General features: G+C 32.4%; 3 protein-coding genes across 3 annotated transcripts in view; all 3 read left to right on the top strand.

Moving 5' to 3' along the window:
* The window catches only part of LOC121114586 (phospholipid-transporting ATPase VD), a 267,528-nt gene that overhangs the window by 152,668 nt on the left and 93,005 nt on the right, over nt 1–21,855 (top strand). The window lies entirely within an intron of this gene.
* Nucleotides 10,327–11,451, top strand: LOC121114576 (phospholipid scramblase 2). The gene is made up of 3 exons (XM_040708578.2): nt 10,327–10,761; nt 10,835–11,127; nt 11,195–11,451. Exons 1-3 carry the CDS (start codon nt 10,355–10,357, stop codon nt 11,221–11,223), a joined length of 729 nt encoding a protein of 242 aa, XP_040564512.1. The 5' UTR covers nt 10,327–10,354; the 3' UTR covers nt 11,224–11,451.
* Nucleotides 13,005–16,549, top strand: Srp54 (splicing regulatory protein 54). Its single transcript, XM_040708577.2, has 2 exons — nt 13,005–13,235; nt 14,128–16,549. Exon 2 carries the CDS (start codon nt 14,160–14,162, stop codon nt 15,741–15,743), a length of 1,584 nt encoding a protein of 527 aa, XP_040564511.1. The 5' UTR covers nt 13,005–13,235; nt 14,128–14,159; the 3' UTR covers nt 15,744–16,549.

Here is a 21,855-nt window from a genome sequence, read left to right as displayed (position 1 = left end):
TGTCGTCTGTAGTCCGGGGACGCCATCGACCCTCCTTTCTGTCTGAAAAAACAAGAATTATCTTTGAATACCAGTATTGAGCTGTTCCAACTTCTGATTTAACCCCATCAATTTCTCCATCTCCGGAGGGACCCCAAAAAATTATCGGATCAAGGATTTAAAGATGGAACCTTGAAGTTTGAGGCCTAATGAGAGGAAAACCGCCAATTATTTGGCCCAAATAGAATGGAAAAAACCTTGTGAAGACCTTTGTTTCTTATGTGAAGGAGAGCCCCAAGCGCCCCATACTTCTTTTTTACCGTGCAAAAGAAGACCCCCCAAGGAAAGGAGACAAACCTGAAACTTTCTTTCTCAACTTGATTGTCTAAGTTACATTCATCCTCCTCATGGACTTCCTGGTCAATTTTATAATGAAACTCATCAGAAACATGGATACATCTGCTTCACTTGAAGGACATGTTCTAGAGCTGTAAAGACAGACTATTCTCGGAAGCCTGCGATACATTAATATCTAATCTTATCCCTTGATCATAATTTATCAATCCCGTAACTCAACTGTAGGTACATATTTATTAATAAACGAATATATTCAGGCTTCTAGCTAGTAGAATTTCATCAAAGTAATATGTACTATGAAGTGGCTAGGCTTTTTAGACTACACATGTTAGGTGCATGTCTTGGGGAAGGCCTACAGTTTCCGTCATCCAATTATTGAGGTTCTCAAGGACCCTGCCAGCCAGCACTGGGACGCCATGGCAGATAACTACATCCACAGTGGGTGTCAGGCCTTCTGCCTCCACCTGGAAGCCATAATTTCCGCTAAGGGCGGTTACATGAATGATGAAGAGATCTCAGCCACACATCTATTTATAGTTTTAATTTTGTTAAATTCTATTGTTAATTAATAAATTATATCTTGTGGAAGTTTAAAATTCAAAGTGTTTAGAATTTAATGGACCACTCCGTACATCCCAAGAGTCCTTTGAATCTACATTTCATCGCCAATACTATTCAGTAGGCTCCTAAAACATTAAGTTTGATAATATTTATTGACTTATTTAGCAAATTATAATTGCGGTTTAGTTATTAATATTAACTGTTTTGCTTAAAAGTCGTTCCTTTGTTTTTACTTTTGATTTCTTGGATTCTTGGATCAAGGTTGTGACATTTAGGTATATGTCCAAGACCGAGGTATACAATGTTGGCTCTAATTATTTTTTATATAATACATCATCAAAAACTGATGGGTACTAATTTGATTATAAAAAATTCGCATAAAGTAATGAATATTTCAATGTTTCATTGAAATTTGTGTCAACTTTTATGAATCAATTATTATAATCGTTCAACTGTTTACCATATAATAAAATTAGTTCATTTTTGGGCTTTTTTTTACCTAGTTCACTAAGCGATATGAATATGATGCTCACTAAGGAAGAAATACTTTCTCTAATGGAAGCCCCAAATTTATCAATTTGGGAGAAGGTTGAAGCCCCTCCACTCGAACCCATTCGGGCATCCATGTTAATATAATTAACGGATATTTAAATTATAATCTTCTTGCCTGGGTAAAAAATTGAATCCCAGATATCATATTTCATTATCTCCCGTATAAATGAGACCAAAAATTATATTCATGGTTAGAAATAATACTTCAAGGACTAATGAAATTTGAATAAAATAACTAACAATGAAAAATATTTTTATCTCCTGCGCTATTTTACACTCGCTCTACTCAGAAATTTTTAAAAAGTATTTTAGAATCAATAATTTCTAGGATAAATTAAAATCAATAGTTTCTATGGAAATAAATAAACCTGAGCTTGAATTTATATAATAAAGCAGACTCCAGATGAATATTTACTTATTGTAAAGGGTAAAAATATAAAATTATATTTTGAAATTTGTCAATGTAATCATTTCCGACCTCTCTCGAATCAATTTTATCAACTGAATCCTTGTAAATATATTGAACCAGTAAATTGTTTAAACGGAAATCTGTAGTGGTTGACCTTAGATAAGTTCTTACTCGTTTCAAGGCAGACAAATATATTTTACTTTTTGCATTTTTAGCTAGCATGACAAGTACAAATTTTGTAATTGCAGCAACTCTTGTAAAAATAATTATTTTAATATGATCGCATCTTCTAAAAATTGAGATGAGATCGCTATTGTTGATTTTTTTTTTTTTTTTTTTGTGTCATATCCAATATTTAATGTAATGAAAGACAATAAGATTATTTGCAATTCAGCTAGAGATTTTGTGATGTATTTTTGGCAAATTTCGCAGACTGACTGAAAAAGTTATTCTCAACCTTTTCCTTTGATTGATTTTAATAGACTTCCTCTTAGATCGATATAAATTTTGTAATCTGGTTGATCAAATCTCTGTTTGATAAAATTGACCAAGAGATCATAAGCTTTGTTATATAAGTATTTGACGGAAATGTGTTTTGTGTTAGTAATGAAAATTAAAAATATCTTACTAAATTTTTATTTGTATGGATGCTATATTTCTTTTTCATTGAAGTTTAGGGTCGGCTATATCATGCTTTAATTGCCATTTAAAAACGTGTTCCCAAAAAATGTCGAACATTTGACTGCTTCGAAATTCCGCTTGTACAGTAACAACTTTATCTGCCAATTCTTGCCCTTTCGTAGCTAAAGTATCATGGTGTTGAAGTGCCTTGCTCAAATTGTCTGCTTACTTCAAAATAATTTTGCAGAGGCAACAGCAAAATAAGATTACAGACAACACTTCTATAATTCAAGCTTTTATTTCAGTATCTTTTATAATTATCTATAGACCATTTCCAAAACTCCATCAATTCATTGTCTTTTTCTAAAAATGTTTCTAAAATTGCTCTTTGCACTGTCCACCTCGCAGGACAACATTGATGAGCAACTCTTGAAATTGTTTGCCGTAGAGTTCCTATTAGTTTCTAACTTAGCATTTCTTTTTGGTGATTGTTTTTACAAGTTTGCATTTGTCATATATGCTGTACCAAGAGTTTCAGAAAGATTAATGATATCTTTTAACACATTACCATTTGCTATGTTTAAAACATTACTAAGACACCCTAACACTTGCTATTTAATTACTTGATTTTATTAGCATCTCCAAACTAATGATTAGACTTACAAAGTGACTCCTAAATACTCTAACCAATGTTTAAACTTATATAAATCATGGATGTTTCAAGATATCATTGTAAACAAACTAAGACTAATTTATACCCAAAAATTGTGCAGTTTGGGTATAAAAGGATCTGATACACCCTGTGCAATCTATCGGACACAAAAACCTACAGTCAACGTTGGTCTGGGGAACCATCAGCAGATCGGGTAAGGCACCCCTAGTCCTAGATCCCAATTGAGTCAAAATCAACAACTTATAGTATATAAATACCATCCTGGAGAAAGGTCTTCCTCCATGGGCAAATTCCCCCTTCAAAAAAGAGGTCTTTCATCAAGACGGTGATCTTTCTTATACTCACAATATGACGCAGGGAGGGGGGTGTAAAACTCGTCTACCTAGCTTTTGGATTCGTGACTTTTGGCCTTCATCCAGTCCAAATTTGAACCCAATGGATTTGGTAATCCCATCCAATTTGGAGGACAGGGCCTGCATGAAGCTTCATTCAAATTTAGATGTGAAAGCTTCCCTCGAATGGGACATTGCAACTTAATTTTGCCCATTTTGAATAGTTTTTTTGTCGCTTATTTATAAGATAGTTAGTAGTATTCATGTAAAATTTTAGGTATCTAATTACCTAAATAAAAATGTTACATACAATTATTCATTTTACAGTATTTAGGGTCCACTCTGTTAATCTTTCCTGGTTATTATTTATTTGAGTTATATAACTGTGAGCATTTGAACTTTTTAATGTACCACACAACACTTATATTTTAGTAATTTATAATAAAATGCTAAGTAATTACATCGTTAATATATCAAAAATCAATGCATTATCCTCATCTTAAGTACTAAAAATAATTTGTTGAAAATTATTCATCTAATTTTTCTTCTTCAACTTGTACAAGTTACAACTTATATATATTTGCCAAAATTAACCCGTACCTCAATTTAGCCAATATTGACATCTCTATGTATGACCCTTTTTTATTAAATTAATTTGTATTTGAATGAATAGATTTACGGAATGTACGAAAAATTAGTTTTCCATCGAATAGTGATTGCAAATATTGCATCACTGAAAACAGTGAGTGAAACTGCATCTAATAAAGTTAATTATTGCATTCAAATCGATGAAAATATCACATACCTAGTTGCTTGGATATTAATTTAGATATTATCTAAATTGTGTCCGCATTTGAAAAGGGATGCCGACGCAGTTATAGGAATATCAAAACAAAAATCACTCTTTTGTTAAATGTTCATCAATATACGTACCCTCGATCAATAAATCCTAAAGACTAAATGATTAGGATCCGATTATGCATTTTTGTTTCAAAATATATTATAGAATTTTGAAGAACAAAACTATGATTTTGATGCAAAAAAATATGTTTTCAATTATTATTTTGAGTTTTTAGTACATTCTAAAGAAAATACGCTGTTCTAATGTTAGATTTGTTCAAAGGCCCATTATATGAATTTTAAATAAAATGCAGTTTTGCGTTTGTTTTTTTTTTCTGATTTGTCAGTTATCAAACCCCATTTTCTTTTTCTTTTTTAAATAGTTTAAAGAATTTATTTTCTCCTCTCAAGAGTCGATAAAAATTTTTGACGATGGAATCAATGAACGACTAGATTCCTCATCCAATCTTATTGCTTATCAGACGTAAATATATAATTTTAACATTATATTCATACAATGTAAATCCGGTGTGTTTTTTAGCTGGCCCGTTGATTTGTAATTGGTAGTATAAAGAATTAATCTTCTTTTCCTTAGCAGTTGTCATTATTATTTAATTCCTGAGTAGTGAACATCTTTTCCTAAATATATTCAATTATATGAAAAACCTGATGGAACGTTCGTGTATGCTCATAAAAGAGGGAGCGTAACCCCGAGGATTTGTTGGGGAGTTATATTTGTAAGTCCTTGTTGGATTTAGAGTAGAATTGGGGATTTAAATTGGAGTAATTCTAGCAAATGTCCTATTTTATATTCTTTTTTCTTTCCTCTCTTGTCACAGCTGATTGTAGCTGGCCTAATGGAACGTCATGAGCTTAATTCTTTCCCCCTTCCAAAACATTCTTCAAATCGTTAGGGTTACCATATTGATTTTTGGTTTCCTTTTTTTTTAACTTACCCATTCTACACTGGATTTTCACCTTTGATTATATTTTTTATATGTGGTTCTTCTCAAATATAGCTCCGACATTTCAAAGTCAAAACTAAAGTTCCGTGGCTTGAAGATCGATGATGATGGACTCTCTAATACACGAGTATTTAACTCTACATATATTACGATTCACGACTTTGTTTCTTTCAAGATACCTAAAGACAAGTTATTTATATCACTGTCAGAGACACTGTTTCAAAAGAACGCCAATGTATGGCATATGAAGGCTAAATCTTACACATATAAGAGAAGGACTACATACATCGACCACCATCGGACACTCAACCCAGGATGAAGATATGTTAAACTTATTTTTCTTATGTCAAGTCTGCCTATATGACTTTATCTCTTAATATCTTGACCTCACGGATATGATAATTTAACAATATGTTTTGTTGTATGCTGTCGATTTTTCTCCTTCTTTTCTCTTAACTAGTGTTTTGAACGTTGATTGGTGGAAATGTGATAAGCTCTGGTTAAGCTGTTAACAATTCCAAACAGTTATTAAATAATTGTTCCATATTTGGGAAGAATTGGCTACCTAACATTATTTTGTGCCTGTTTCTTTTCGAAGGAAAGGTGGCAAGATACAATTAAGGTAATGATGTGCAATATGTTGTTGACTTCTCTATCAATCATACTTTGGAGCGTGCGTTATTTTAGTACATTCTTCATGCAAAGCATAGAGATATCCTTGAGTTATATATTTTAAAATTATCAACTTATATGTCTCTTAGGGCTCAGGTTTGGGGTTCATCTGCAGATAACGGAAATAGCTCTTACTTTACACCTATAATTATAACTATCTTAGGTCAACTTAAGGCTTGAACAGCTGTCATAACATAGGCTTATTTTTTGGGTGTTCACTTTTGAAACAAGAAGTAGGTTGTCACCAAGCATGAATGTTCCTATATAATCTCCTGTCTCCAACTAGTGATACTGTAGAGCATGTTGAATCAAAGAAAGAGATGTTGGGGTCTTTTTTATTTGTACAATTTACCATTTTTAGTCATGTAAACCCTAAACGTCTGAGGTTTTTAATTTTATTTAGGTACTTACTTTTAAGTACTTGGTTTTAAAGTTCCAAGCACTGTATTCAATCAATTCAACGTGGTTATTCCCTTTGTATTATCAAAAAAATTAACGAATTTTTATTTGAATAGAAAAATATGACTTTTCATACGAAAATTTTATGAAAGTTTGAGGCCATAAGTATTTATGCACATCACTGATAAGACAAGTGAACAAAAAAATATTAAATTCTTATAGTACTCGACGCATGTATTGCTAAACTGTACCCTGTATTAAATCTAGCTTTAAAAAAAAGAAATCGATTTGAATTGTTAGACTATTTTTTTCCTTTATAGGTTTGAGATAAATTTTCTATAATAAAAAAGTATGTACACCAAAATACAGAAATAGTCAATTCTTTTCAAATTTTAGGCTGATTTTAAATATTTGCTTATGTGTAATCTTGAGAAAAACAATTTAAAAGATAATAAACCATCATATTATATGGGTTTTGTAATTTGTTTGAAAAGAAAAAATGGTTAGATATTCAATTAGGTAAGAACATTGTTTACTTCTAATTCGTTTGTTAAGAAAGCCACAGAGAATGGCGCTGTCTTGTGGCAAATAATACAACTCCCTGAATGATAATATTGTTAAATTAAAAATATATTGTACGTATGTTTCTCATATATATGGGGCTGTCAAAATTATTTGGAGCATACGCCAATTTAAAAAACACAACAAAAAGAAAAACTACAGGATCTTGCAGATAAATTTGGAACAAGTTTAAGGCCACCAGGTTCCATAATGAATGGCACTGGAGAATACTATATTCATCAAAAAAATAACCATGAGACAATTTTGAATATTTTATATGTTAGAAGTCCTCCTCTTGCTTCAAGGACACCCTCCATACTGAACCTGGAAGTTTTGACGGACTTTGAGACCTCTGCATCGACTTTAGAGCTGGTCACAGACCTGATGGACGACTTCAGGGCCTCCACAGAGTTATTGTAGGTTGCACAGATCTCCCCTACGGGAGAGTCGGAGAGCCAGGTCTTCAAGTCCCAAAAATGAGGCACATTGTCCTTCAGCCACTATTTCTGCATAATCTTGGCCTAATGTGCGGGTTGGATTCCTACTTGAAGGTGTAACTTCTGCCTCCAGCCACTTTTTCCATTCAGTCCTTGAGCACGTCCAAGTAGGCCTCCTTGTTCACCTTCTGCTTGGGCTTGAAAAAGTACGACGTATGACGTGAACCTCAATTTTAATGACGCCCAGGGCCATCAAGGCGGCTGGGCTGTTTGTCCTGAACACCATAAGGACTTCAGAAGGTTCTTTACATATCATTCTGTCATTCAGGCTGTTTCTCTTCTTGTCAACAGTGAATGTCTTCTCATCTGAGAAGAATCACAAATTTCCTCCAGTGTGCTTCAAGTATGACAGGATCTTCTTGTACCTAGCCTCTCTGGTGAGCTTCATCGAATATTTTAATAGATGTCTCACCCTTAGGACGTCGCTCTTGTAGCGTAAGTTCTCATTGATGGTCATGGATTTGCATGGGTCAGCTTTGATGGAACTCTCGAGTCCAACTAGGAACCTGGGGTTCCTCTTCCTGTTACTCTTGGACCTGCAGGACATATCCGAGTTTTTTTACCTTTTGATGTTGGTGTAGACAGTGCTTTTTTCGTACATCAGGAGTCTGATGATGTCAGGGGCAGTGTCCTATACAATTGAGTTCGATCAGATCGGAACTTCTTAGGTGCTCCATCCTCATGAAGTGAAATTTGTTTTGGTTTTTCCCGGAAAGTTATAAATACAGCCTACAGAACCTCTCCAGATAAAAAAAGTTACTTATAGATATTATTACTCTTGTTGTTCTTGATGACCATAAACTAGGTCCAAATATATCTGCACGGGTATGTACAGACTGTCTCACCACCTTGCAGATGATAAATATTTTTATAGTTTGTTCATTTCCTTATGTACTTACGCCAAATAAATTTATTTGATGCATGAATAACTCGGGTTTCATTTGCAGAATAGTATTTGATTCTAAAAGGTATATTTCAGAAGCAATATAAAGTCATTTTACAAATTACCGGTTCATAATCAGCGTGTCAATTACTATTATAATTCAATACAGAAGCCAAAAGATTTTTGAAAGGAAATTTTTTGGTAAGAATCACGTATTTTTCCAATTAAGCCCCTTTTAATAGTATTTTCCCAAATTGTTTTCGAAGGTATTTCATACTCGACAATAAAGCTCTTCATCAAATATGGTAAAATTGATTTATTTCTTTTTAGTTAACTGTACGTATGTACATTTATTTTTTTAAATGTCCTTGAAAATTATAAAAGGACAAAATACGACATGAATTAGTAGTTATATTGTTTGGAAATATATATTAATTATATATTGCAGGACAATATTGTGTTCACTCAAATTTGCTATTTTTGAGCTCACTGAATCCTATTATATTATATTTGATATTTTCTTGCACATTTTTGGAAAAATTAGCAAAATAAAAACAAGCCATTGAAGAACATTGGGGATAGTGTTATTATTTATTTGTCTATGCCTTCAACATAAAGGCATTCTTACAAGCATATTATTTTGTTTTTTAATTTATAAAAATGTCCCAATAATTTGTCTTTGCACTTTAAGACCGTTAAATCCTTATATCAAGACTTTGAGAGTTTATGTTTTAAAAAGTCCGATAAATGACGGATTAAGGCTCTATAAAATAAAAAATACATCTTTTTATCCAGGATCTCTCTTAGTTATTGTGAAGCCCTATGCGTAGCGGATGAACGTGCCCAAATCCCAATATACGTAGAGATAAAAATAATAATAATGTTTGTCCAAGAGTGCGAGGAGAAGGCGGGAGCGAGACATATGGTACACCTAAATTAAGACCCCTGTTCATATCAGCTGCCTGTTATATGATATTAGGGGGAGATAATGAATTACTGCCTTAAAGAGGAGAACCCTGTACGTACATTTAAAATTGCATTAGTGTTGCGAAAATATTATAATTAAATTAATATGTATCGATTTTATTATGCATTTCTAAGTCAATTTACATCAAAGATAGACGGGAATTCATATTTTAGAGGGAGGTGTTGACACTTCCACGACCTATTACATAATGAACAAAAAGAAGAAAGAGCACACGCATCAACCACTTTTCCTTTTCTAATTGCTGTATTTAGTTTTTTCTTTACACAGATCCCTTCTTCAATCATAATTAACAACTGAGGTCAGGGCAGGTTTTAGCGTGAGCGAGGCCTAGAGCAAAGATAAATGTGCCTCGTTCTTTTCATTAAAGTGTAATTTTGTCAGCTGTCGAACTGTTTGCTTCTTTTCCCCTAATTAGTGTCCTGAACGTTGATTATTTGAATTAGAATTAGCTCTTGTAAAGCTATTTACTATTTTAAATTATTAATATTACTGAATAATATTTTAAATTAACAGATGACTGATTTTAGTCCTTTTTTTTCTATTTCTTTTCCGAGGAAAAATTACGTAATCAAAGTAATTCTTTTTTTCTTTTTCTCAACTTTTGACCTTTTTAAGATCAAGTACAGCCCTAAGGGGCAATTTACCTCTGTTGCAGTTGCCTAAGACCGGCTCTGATTTGATCTAACTATTCTTAACTTTAAACATTTATTCGATCAGGTCTAATAATATAGTAAGTCTTTTATTAGTGATGTAATTTTAGAGAACAAATTTTTGAAGGTTTTGGCCTCGACTCCTCAATATCTTTGACTCGGATAAGGTGGTCTTCACCATAACACTTTTTTTTTCTTTACATTTTTTTTTTAATATAAAGGTCATATAGTTTACTAAATAAATGTGGTTATGAGCTGAAAAGATACTTAAGTAAATTAATTGATTATGCGTAGAATAAAAGTAGAACTGAATTGATCAAAAATCAATAGAATAATTAAATGAAATATAAAATCATCAACTATTTATTTATAAAATAAATACTTGCACCAAATATATCTAGCTATACAAGGCAGAATGCAGATGAAGAAAATTATTCGTGATCAACCTCAAAGAGAGTCATTCTCAAGTTTTAAGTCAAGTATGGCTATAAAAAAATTAATGATTCAAAATTATCTACAAATATCACAGAAAATTGATTGGATTGAAGTGATATCACCTCTAGAGATCTCAAATAGTTACTCATTTAGAACAGAGTCAAATGAAGAGTTATTTATTGGCACGGAAAGATCTGAGTTTATGGGTCGAAATTGCTGCGAAGAATTAAGAGCTCTATCGTTAAATGTTTATGACACAGAAGGTAATGAGGTTTTGGTGATGAAAAGACCATTTAACTGTAATAGATGTTGCTTCCCATGCTGCCTTCAACGAATGGATGTTTTTGATCCATCTGGGATATTCATTGGCTCTGTGAATCAAGTGTGGTAAATTCGTCTATTTCTTTGATTAAGAAAAAAATGTATTAGTAATCAAACCTAAAAGAATATTTTATTTCAGGACTTTGATGACACCGAAATTTAAGATTTTGGATCGAAACCACACATTGATATATGAAATAATTGGACCATGTCTCTTTAGTAGATACTTTAGGAATGTAGATTTTGGTATTTTCCTCCCAAATGGATACTCTGAGGTAGGAAAATTGAGCAAACAATTCGATCTGATAAAAGATATTTTCACCGATGCAGATATATTGGCCATACGATTCCCTACAGACTCTCCATTGGAATATAGGTTAATATTAATGGCTGCATTATTTCTAATTGACTACAACTATTATGAAGGTGACGGTAAGTTTGATCTTTATAAGTTAAATTTTGCTCATAGAGATAATATTACTAACACGTACTATTTCAGAGGGTCGGAGATTATGCTGGAAATTTTAACTCTTTATAAAATATATTGGGATCAAAAGGATTCATTATTATACTTTAATAATTCAATTTGATGGCCTTTTGAAATAAAATGGTTGTTTTAATCTGCATTCTAGCTCTCAATATTATATATTATTTAATACTTAATATATACTTAGGACGTCTACTGCTTCTTTCCAAAATATTATTTTTATTAGCAACTTTTACGTTTAATTGCAAAAATAAATACTGATAGAATGATTCATGGCTAGCTTTTTTATCTACTCTCAACCTCGACTGTCAAAAGGGAAATTAAATATTTAAAAAAACATATGATAGTTTGCCTTCTATATTTTTCTTGTTGCCAATTCTTAATTTTGATTAAGATAATAGTTATTACTAAAGTTTTATTATGAACATAGTTTTCCTTGTTTTTTGATTGAATTCTTATTATGTATGAATATGTTGTGTACAAGTTGCAACTATATAAAAAAAATTGTAGAAATTCCAAATACTTTGTTTTATAAGATATAATGTATTATTTAACTATTAACAATATTAGCCGTTCTAATTAGCAACTATAAATTGATAATCAAGTACACAAGATAAATAATAAGTATCAATGATACAGTATGAATTTACAGGAATTCTTAACGAAGGTCCTTGAATGATAAAAATTCAGATCATAGCTATGAAATACCTTTTTTGAGTTGATACTACGTAAAGTCAGCTGGTTTAAATCATACAAATAAAAAGTAAGGAAAACAGTTTAAAGAAAAATACATCCAAATCTAGCCAATAAAATTCATTGATCTAGCCTTGTTTATTTCAAAAGCGAGTCGTGAATGGTTGAATAGTACACGTGATATAATAATTCATAAATAATAATATGCGTACGTTCGGGGTTAGTGTTCTTCTTTCATAGCTTCTCTATTAATAATTTATGGTAGGGGAGACCAGAAACAGTTACACAACATAGTTTTTGGCTCAATTATTTGGCGCTGGTTTGGCTTAGACTCGTCAAATTTTAGCAAAACATACCTATGTATTCTATTGTTTTAATAAAAAGTTTATTGTCAATAGTTTTTTCCCTTCAAAAATTGCATTTTAATGCGACTTGTCAAATGTTGGAACAGCCCCCTCCACGCTGCCAAAGACGTTTGTGGCAGTTAAAAAATATCAAATTTGATTTTTAAATTTAAAAAAGTAGACTAAATAATCTTTTTTGAAGAATACAAAACTAGATATCTCATGATTTTGAATGATTAAATTTCAATGTATAATAGCAAATTAATATTAATAAGATATCAGTATTATAGATCGGAGAAATTCACTCTCAATGACCTCTTCAGAGCCCTACTCTGGCTAATAAACATGCGTGATGTAAAGTGTAGTTATATACAATAACTAATAAGAATAAACAATGCATTGCCAGGAAAATTGCAACTTCCCCTTTGTACTGAATGTTACAATACTATATAAAATTTATCCTCACTGAGTGAGCTTTGAATTTGAATAAAATGATATCAACTTAATAAATGGTTCCAATGAAATATTATTGAGTGACTAGTCACGACAAATTTTCCTCAAAAAATAATTTTATATAGCTTTAAAAATTCGAGAAAAAGGGATTATTGGAACTATCCCCGGTCTTCCCTACTACTATTTTATAAGTAGAAATAAGTATTAGTAGCTAGCTAGTTCTCTGCAACTAGTTCATAAAATGTAGGAATAATAGCCAGAAAGAGGGTAGGGAGCTGATGAATTAAGAAAACCAAAGACATTGCCGGCCGGCTGTGCAAATTGCCCGCGTTACTTGCAAAAGAGAGACAGATAAAAGAGGAAAGGAGGAATAAATAAAGAGAGAAAAATAAAGAAGGAGAATTTAGAAAAAAAGGGAAAAAAGGCTAGAAACTGTATGGTAGAAGCTGGAACGAGGAGTTTGGCTTCCTACAAGAATTGTTTCTATTTTCCCTGGTTGAAATATATTCAGAGGGATCCGGATATCAAAGGAGTTTAGATTCTTCGTCGGAATCGTGGATAGCGTAAGTTGATAATTTTCTCACCTACATGGAATTAATCTTGCCTCAACTCAAGTCTAGACGATCACATGTAATGAAATGAAATGAGATTCATATTTTTATTGATTAGATTTCTGATTTCATTATTTATTATATACATTATTTTGTTGTTAGGTTTTTTGAAGCTCCATTTCATTTTTAATTTCTTTTTTATGATTCCAGATTGCTGATTCAGTTGATTCACTCATTCAGCCTATTCATTATTATCATAATTATCGACTTATGAATTAACTGTTAAATGTTTTTGTGTGTTATTCCCTCTTTTCAGAGCTACTGACTGGTCTGAGGCACCTGATGTCCAATCGGAATCTCAACTTTTCCCAATCAGTTCTCTTATTTTTCTCTCTCCTTGCTTATAAGTTCATTTTAGTCTTTTACTCTTTTCCTCTTTTCCTTGTATATATAATTATGAATTATATATTCCGATTCATTCTCATACTATGACAAGGTATTGAACTACATATTTGATACTATCTTCATATGCGTCGACCAACTCTTTTTCGCCTTCCATTCATTCAATAAAGTTAATTTTTGAGCAGTAATAGAATGAAGTCACTAACTAACTCATTAAGTTAGTGTTTCTTGTATTTTATACACAAGGCATGCTCATTTATTTTGAACAAGTTTGTAATTGTTAACTATTTCTCCACATTATACCCTATATTTCGTATACATAATGTAACTAACAAAAATAAATATAGTTTAGAGAAAGGCCCTGTATATTTTGTAAGCCTTATTACTATTTATCATTGATAATTTATAATATAATAATAATTACCTATTATTGTCTGTCGATATTTGTGATCTAGTACGTTATAATATTTAAATACTAATACCACTTCTTATCGTTTTACAGATATCCGGGCTTCTTAATCTATTGCTCACAAAATGAGTGAAGGTGGAGGATCAAGGGTCATTATGGTGACCAATATTGCACCACAGGCCACTAGAGATCAAATGCAAACGCTTTTTTCTTACATCGGCCGCATTGATGATATTCGCTTATATCCAAGTGTAAGGGACGCTTCATTATCGATTACTTCCCGTGTTTGTTTTGTGAAATTTTCCGATACTGGCGCAGCATCCATAGGAACCCACCTGAATAATACTGTATTTATTGATAGAGCTATCATAGTGACTCCTGTTAGAGATGGATTGGTTCCTGATGAAGCTGAGGGTCTGAATGCTGCTAATAGTTCCAACAATAACAAATTTTCCGAATCTAAATTTCCTCCCAACATGACGAATTCTTATCAAGGAAACCTTGTTTTTACTGGGGACACCTTGCTTGATAGTGCAGGTCTTCCAGGATATCCTCCAATGCCAGCCTCTACATCAACTGCAATCCTTGAAGAATTAAGAAGAACAGTGACGGTTTCATATATAGATCCAACTGTCCCTGCTCAACAGTGCATGGAATTTTTTTCAAAAGAAGCTGGCGAAGTTAAATATTTCCGCTACTCTACACGAGAAAATGATCCAGTTAAATATGCCTTGATTGAATTTTCAAATCAAAGTTCCGTTATTGCAGCGCTACTCATGAACGATCAAGAGCTAGGATCCAGTCGCATTAAGGTTACTCATGCCACAACCTCGATTATCAAACCAACCACAAAAACTAATGAAGACGCTCAGAAAGAAATAGAAGAGGCTCTGTCCAGAGTTAAGGAGGCTCAAAGTTTAGTAGCTGCAACTGTTGATCCGCTTATGGGTATGCTTGGTGGATCCACTACTTCGATTACTGGTGGTGGTATAAGCTCTGCACTTGCTCGAGCCTCAAGATCTCGTTCTAGAAGTAGACGGAGGTCTCGTTCTAGGGGTAGATCTGTCTATAGCACTCGCAGGAGTAGGAGTCGTTCACGTCATCGTAGACGAAGTCGTAGTAGAAGACGAAAGAGATCACGTTCCAAGCGAAGAAGATCCAGATCGAAGGAACGTAGATCTCGTTCCAAAGACAAGCGTTCTCGCTCTAGAGATAAACGCTCACGTTCTAAGGATAGAAACGGTCACGATGATCGACGAAAAAGTAGATCCCGGTCTAAAAGTAGGGAACGAAAAGTGCGATCTAAAAGTTGGGAGAGGAAAAAATCTAGGTCTCGAAGCCGTGATCGTAAAAGATCTCGCTCAATAAGTCGTAAGCGATCTAGATCTCGGAGTAGAGATAAAATTCGTCGCTCTAAATCCCACAAAAGGAGGTCAAGATCAAGAGAAAAAAGGAAAAGATCCAAGGATAGAAAGTCTTCCCGACGTTCAAGGTCGAGATCTAAAAAGAAGGACAGAAGGAGATCTCACAGTAGGGATAAATCGGATACTAATGGTTCTTCCAAGAAAGAAAATAGAATATCCAGAGATTATGATGAAGAAGAGATGGGATATCATGAGGATTACATGAAAGAAGATGTTAAAATTTCTAAGCATGATAGAGAAGAAAATTTTGGTACACAAGATATGGAAATATCTAACTCTCCATGATCATAATTGAATACATGTTTACTATTCATATTCTATCATTATGAGTCACAACCTCCTTTGCCTAATGCATTCATGATGTGATATTTTTTTTCACTATTGCAAAGATTGCTTTCCACTTTAGTAAAATTTGCATGGGTCTTAAATATTATTGCAGAAAAACAAGGCAAAACTACCTATTATATCTACTATATATGATATATCATTTTAACAATTTTTTTTAAAGTATTCAATGTGTTACATTTTGAATTTTCAAATGTTTTTTTTTTTTGTTTTTTTCTCACTCTTTCTCTCGATATGTTGTAATTTTTTCTCTTTTTTTTTTTTTGCTCTTATTTTTTTCAGTGACGATCCAACACCTCACGGACATTTAACATATGCGAATTGGAAGCCCTTCGACCACTTCTGTCTGTAAATTTCTTCCAATTGACGACTGTTAGAGTCAGCAGCTGTTCATTAAATCTTAAAGTTTTGAATTTGATGCTCTAAAGGTCGTCAATTTAGCTATTACTGGTGGTAAAAAAATTATTAATTCTATTTTTTCTTTTTTTTTAACCAAACATTTTGTGATTCTACTTATTTATATAAATGCAACAAAAACGAAAATTAGGAAGGTTTAAAAACAAGAGAGAGAGGGCATCATCTCGTTCATTATTAATACAACTACTTATCACTATTGAGAACATCATTTCTCAGCTCTACCTTATTATTATTTAGAGGTTCATAACATGCCTAAGTGTGTTGTTGTTGTTGTTCCCTTCATTGCATACACTTGAGAATTAAAATAAAAAACGGATTTCTAAAAATTAGCAATGACTAATGTGTTTTTTTCTTTTCTTTTTTTATTTATTTTCAGTATTAAATTTTTTGTTTGATGTGTGCATCATCAATATCAGCATTCTCCTCAAGCATTCCACACACCTCTATGGGACCTACCTTTGCGAAGAGAGGCAAACACAATATGATCATTGATCTCCTTTAAAAAAAATTGGCTTCTAGCTGGAAATCAGAATTAAACATAATTCATTAATTTTCTCTTTTCTACTTAAAGAAAATATTCTTTTTCACATATTTTCTTTTTATTTCTCTTCAAAGGTTCCTTGTCAAAATGAAATTCAATGCCATCAACTCTCAATCTCTCTCATTAAACTCATAATTTTTTACTTCTTTTTTTCTGCTTTTAGTCTATTTCGACCTCAAGATACACACATGGTATTTCGATATATTTGGAAGGGCTTTCCAATGGTTGTACATAATGCTTATTCCTTCTCACTCCTTTCATGATATATGTATTATTATGACCATCCTCTTGATGGTGATGTGATATATATATATATATATATATATGCCAATATATCGCACCATAGGTAGAGGATGATTAATCTTTACTAATGAAATAATTAACAAAATGAATTATTACTATTAATAACTATTAATTATAGTTCACGTTAGTAAATATTAAGAGTACAGTTTCTCCTACATATATCATTATGTATTCGGTTCATATCGGAATAGAGAGAGAGAAAAATATAATTCTGTCTGCCATACTACTTGAGTTGAATATCTTTCAAATTCCGAGAATGGAATACCCTAATTTTTATTAGAGACATAAATTATTGACAAATTTTAGTTAATTACTCATGATTGTCCTGAGATATGAGCTGTCAGGATCTTTAATCTCTGCTCCGATGAAATTGCAAATTATTGTATACATTCGGATTATAAGGATTTTTTCTTTAAAAAAACCCACTGGAGCAAAAAGAATTTTATCATTACGTTCATTCTTTCAATATGATATTCTTAGCTGGCGGCAGACATGTTAAGCCACTCTTATTTCAACCTTCACTTGATTGGTTATTTAAAACTATATGACTATATAACTGTAGTACATTTCTGCAGTTTGTCAAATTTATTGTGCGTCACGTGGTATACTTCACGATCAGTTGTGTCATTCTAATAAAATATCTCAATACAATTCTGCCTGTTCTACTTTAATGATGGCTGTCCCATTCACGAATGCTATCCCTTTAGATGTTCAATTTATTCCCTTCCTGGATGACCCAACATGAATTATGCTTACTAATTAAGGGAAATCCTATGATGTAATTAATTACCCTGAGAGAGATATAGAATCATTCTTATAAAATTAATTTACATTTTTTTAAATTATCAGTAGAATATGTTTTTTGGCTAACAATATCTAGTGAAGTAATTAATTACTAACCAAATAGAAACTAACCCTTAGTTTTAGTTTTCATTTGTCCTAGAATATGTATTATATAAGGATATTTTATGTTGTCATATCTAAAGGAAATACGTGGGGAGCCGATTAAGTTTGTCTCTATACATGGATATCCTTAGAGAAAGGAATTCTATACATTCCTATGTTACGGATATAATTTTAAATGACGGGTGTCAATCGATAAATTATGGCTTTGATAATTAAATTATACTTTCCATGTATATTGAATGTTAGAGACACGTAGTTCAATTATAAGAATTTATGTTCTAAGATCTTTTCTACCTTTTTTTTTTATCTGCACTGATAATGATGCATTTTGTAAATTGTTCATTCGTCTTGAAGTGAATCATTGAACACTGAATAATAAAAACACAGACATACCTGTTGCATGAAGCCATAAATGAATTTTTTTTTAATCTGAAGATATAGTCATTGATCTATTTAAAGAACTACTATAATTATTAATAACACGAATACTGCAGAATTTATATATCTTGATAAAAGATGCCTATATAATGCCTAGAGATAAAGCACATTGGACATAAAATAATCATAGATGTGGGTTTTTAGTTAGATACATACATAGGCATAATAACATTGATCTATGCACTTCCCCTCTAAAGAATATTACATGGCTACTCCTTATTATACTTCCGTTATCTTTTTTGATTCGGAAATTTCTTGAGGCTAAGTGTTTTTAAAATTAGTTGTATCAAATTTTTATTATTGTGTTAAAATAAGAAATAAATAGATAATAATATAATTGGGTATATACTTAACCTTATAACAATAATGGTTGGAATAATCCAGATGTTGATGATGATTTTTTTGCTAAGTTATTCTTTGTATAGAAAAGAAAGATACCTATTAGTAAGATGTTTTTGCAAAATATTTTCATCCTTGATATTCATACGTGTTACATTTGCGACCTTTAGGCATCTAAATAGCTATGGAAATTTGTTACATCTAACCCAGAACATAGAATAGTGACTAAATTTTACTCAAGTTTATACCTTTTTATAGAATAATTATGAATTTAAAATATTATTCATAATATGCTACGATAAATTTGTGATCTTATGATTGAAAATAACAGTTCCAATATCTAACCATGTTTGAAAATATACCGAGCACATTAAAGTTTTTGAAAATTGCAACAAAGGTTCTCAGACATTTTAAAAACTTGCAGCAAATATAGTATACAAAAATATCACATTTGTTATTAAAAATATGGTTCAAATGAAGGGGTCAATATGTATGTCGTATCTAAAAAGTTATGTTTAATTTTGCATTATATTTTTGAAGTTTTGGATAATGGTGGTTCTAGTAGATCCAGATATTTTCCCAGGTGTTACGCAATGTAAAAAAATATGAAAACCATTTTTTGGAAATAAATACATTTTAGTAAATATTAACTAATTTATATTTACGCGTCAAACTTTTTGACATAAAAACAAAGGAACATCCGATGCGATAGTCATTCCTTTCCAAACGAAACACTTGTAAAAAGTAGCTTTTTTTACATCTGCATCTTCTCAGGATATAATTATCCTTTACGATGTATAAGTAATTATTTGAAATTAATATAAAATTTGTAGATAATAAGTTACTTTTCATGTGAATTACTGATTTTATTCATACTCATAGTTGACACAATATATGATCAATCAGGGTTGGAATATGATTGAATATAGTAGAAAAGGATGTCCGCTACGCATGTATTAAATAATAATGACAATAGTTATTACTTTGAGGCTATGTCTTCAAGAATTAAATAATCATAAAAGCCTATATGGTTTGCCTAATAGAAAATGCTGCTACCCCTTTCTAGGACATGGTTTATACATTTCTGCTTACACTGTATATATTTTTTGAAAATCAAGAAGAAAGTTAAAGAGAAAAAAATAAATCCTAATTCCCCAACAACAGCTATCAAAGCTTTTACAAAGTGAAAAAACCTCCTCGCGAAATGAGGAGGGAAAAATCCACCTGTAAGAAGAACAATAGAAAAACCTGCTCTTTTGTTGGAGGGAAAACCATGTGCATGAATCATTCATATTCTTGATCCTATGCATGATTGGATATGTAAGGGATCCAGATTCCGACACATTGCGGTTCTATCTGTTATGCTGTGGGGCCGAGGTTATCAAGAGAGGTGGATCTCAATATGAATAATTGAATGTCATTAAATTTAGCTTTCAAATAAGATAAAAAATATGGTTTTACCCATCTAGTTCGTTCGTTTTAAGCCTTTACAGATTTCCCCAATTTATATGCAGTACCCTATATACAGGGTAGGGCAGTAAAACGTAGACTCGAGAGATGGATTAAGACATTACATTAATAATGATTAGTTAGTATAGGTTATTTATGTAATAAGGACGGCAGAAACAGAATATATAAAAAAATCGCTGAACCTTTTTCATGGTAATGAGAAAATAAACATTAATTAACAGTCCACGTTTTGCTGACATTCCTTGCATATACGGAATGTCCAAAAATTGATGGTGGTATTAAAAATATCCGTTTTATAGTCTAATTTTTTTTTTTTTGGGTCGGAATAAAATGAAATTTGGCTGATACAATCATTAGGCAATATTGAATTTTTAGTATGTAATAATTTTCGATGACTCTATCATACACCAGTATAAAAGGGCTCAGAGAACACCACAGGATGTTAGTTGAAATTCAATATCCAAAATGGTGAGATAGCACTCTTTGGAGACCAGGGCCAAGGCTGTTGGCATGATAGAGGGTGTATCAAGCCAGAGAGACGTTGCTCAAAGGTTACAGATTCTTCTCATGACCATTGAGAATTTGTGTAAGAAAAGGAAGGTTGGGCAAACCCTTGCAAATCAGAAGGGTCGAGGAAGGAAGAAAAAACTTAGCAAAGTTCCGAAACTGGTGATTTCAACATCTTTGACCAAAAAGAGGCAATTCACAAGGAAACTTGCAGCAAAATTGACTTCAAAGGGATATCCATGTCATCTGTCCTCAACTACTTGAGGCACTCTTTGAATGCTTTGCCGTACAAACCTATTCTGCACCCCAAAATTTCAGAAGACCAAAGGAAGGTCCGGGTTCAATTCTTTCATGGGCGGAAACACTGGACTGCAGATGACTGGAAATGTATCCTCTTTAGTGATGAAAGTCCATTTGAGCTATTTCATGCCCCAAATCCCCAAACAGATCGGGGTTGGGCAAGAGATAAGGCAGATGGGGAACCCATTCCAACTGTGAAATTTCCTCTGAAAATTCAGGTTTTGACCGTTATCAGCCACCAAGTAGTGTCAGATCTTCACCTGATTCCACAAAACCAAACTGTGACGGCCGAGTACAACGTAACGGAGACCCTCAGCAAGTCTTTGATGTCAGCTTATTCTCGTACTGAAGAAACTGGACTTCCTTTGAAGAGGAAAATGTTGTTTGACACATCAAGAGCCATTTTCCAGCAGGATGTTGCCCTACTCACCACTCCAAAAGGCACAAAAATGGTGTTCAGACAACTTGGATTCTTTCTGGGGCAAAGGTACATGGCCTGCAAACAGTCCTGATTTGTCTCCCATTGAAAATTTGTGAGGCTTGATCCAGGAGGAACTCAATGAAAATGCGCTTGCAACTTCAGTGGATGAATTAAAAAAAAATCTTCACGTTTTCTTTTTTGTATCTCGCAACTTTTCCTCCAAAAAGAATTAGAAAAAATGTTGTTGCTAGTTAGCAAAATTCTTCCCAAGTATGCAAATATTATTTAATGATTGTCAGGAATTGTTCGCAGCTTAAAAATTCGAATCATAAAATCAACGTTCAGAACACGAATTAGGGGGAAAGAAGCAGAAAAATTGACAGCTGACAGAATATAAAATTTTATCGTAG

This window comes from Lepeophtheirus salmonis, chromosome 3 (genome assembly GCF_016086655.4).
Source record: "Lepeophtheirus salmonis chromosome 3, UVic_Lsal_1.4, whole genome shotgun sequence".
In the NCBI taxonomy this organism is placed as follows: Eukaryota; Metazoa; Arthropoda; class Copepoda; order Siphonostomatoida; family Caligidae; genus Lepeophtheirus; species Lepeophtheirus salmonis.
The sequence above is the reverse complement of the archived record's forward strand: the minus strand, read 5'-3'. Positions and strand labels throughout refer to the sequence as shown.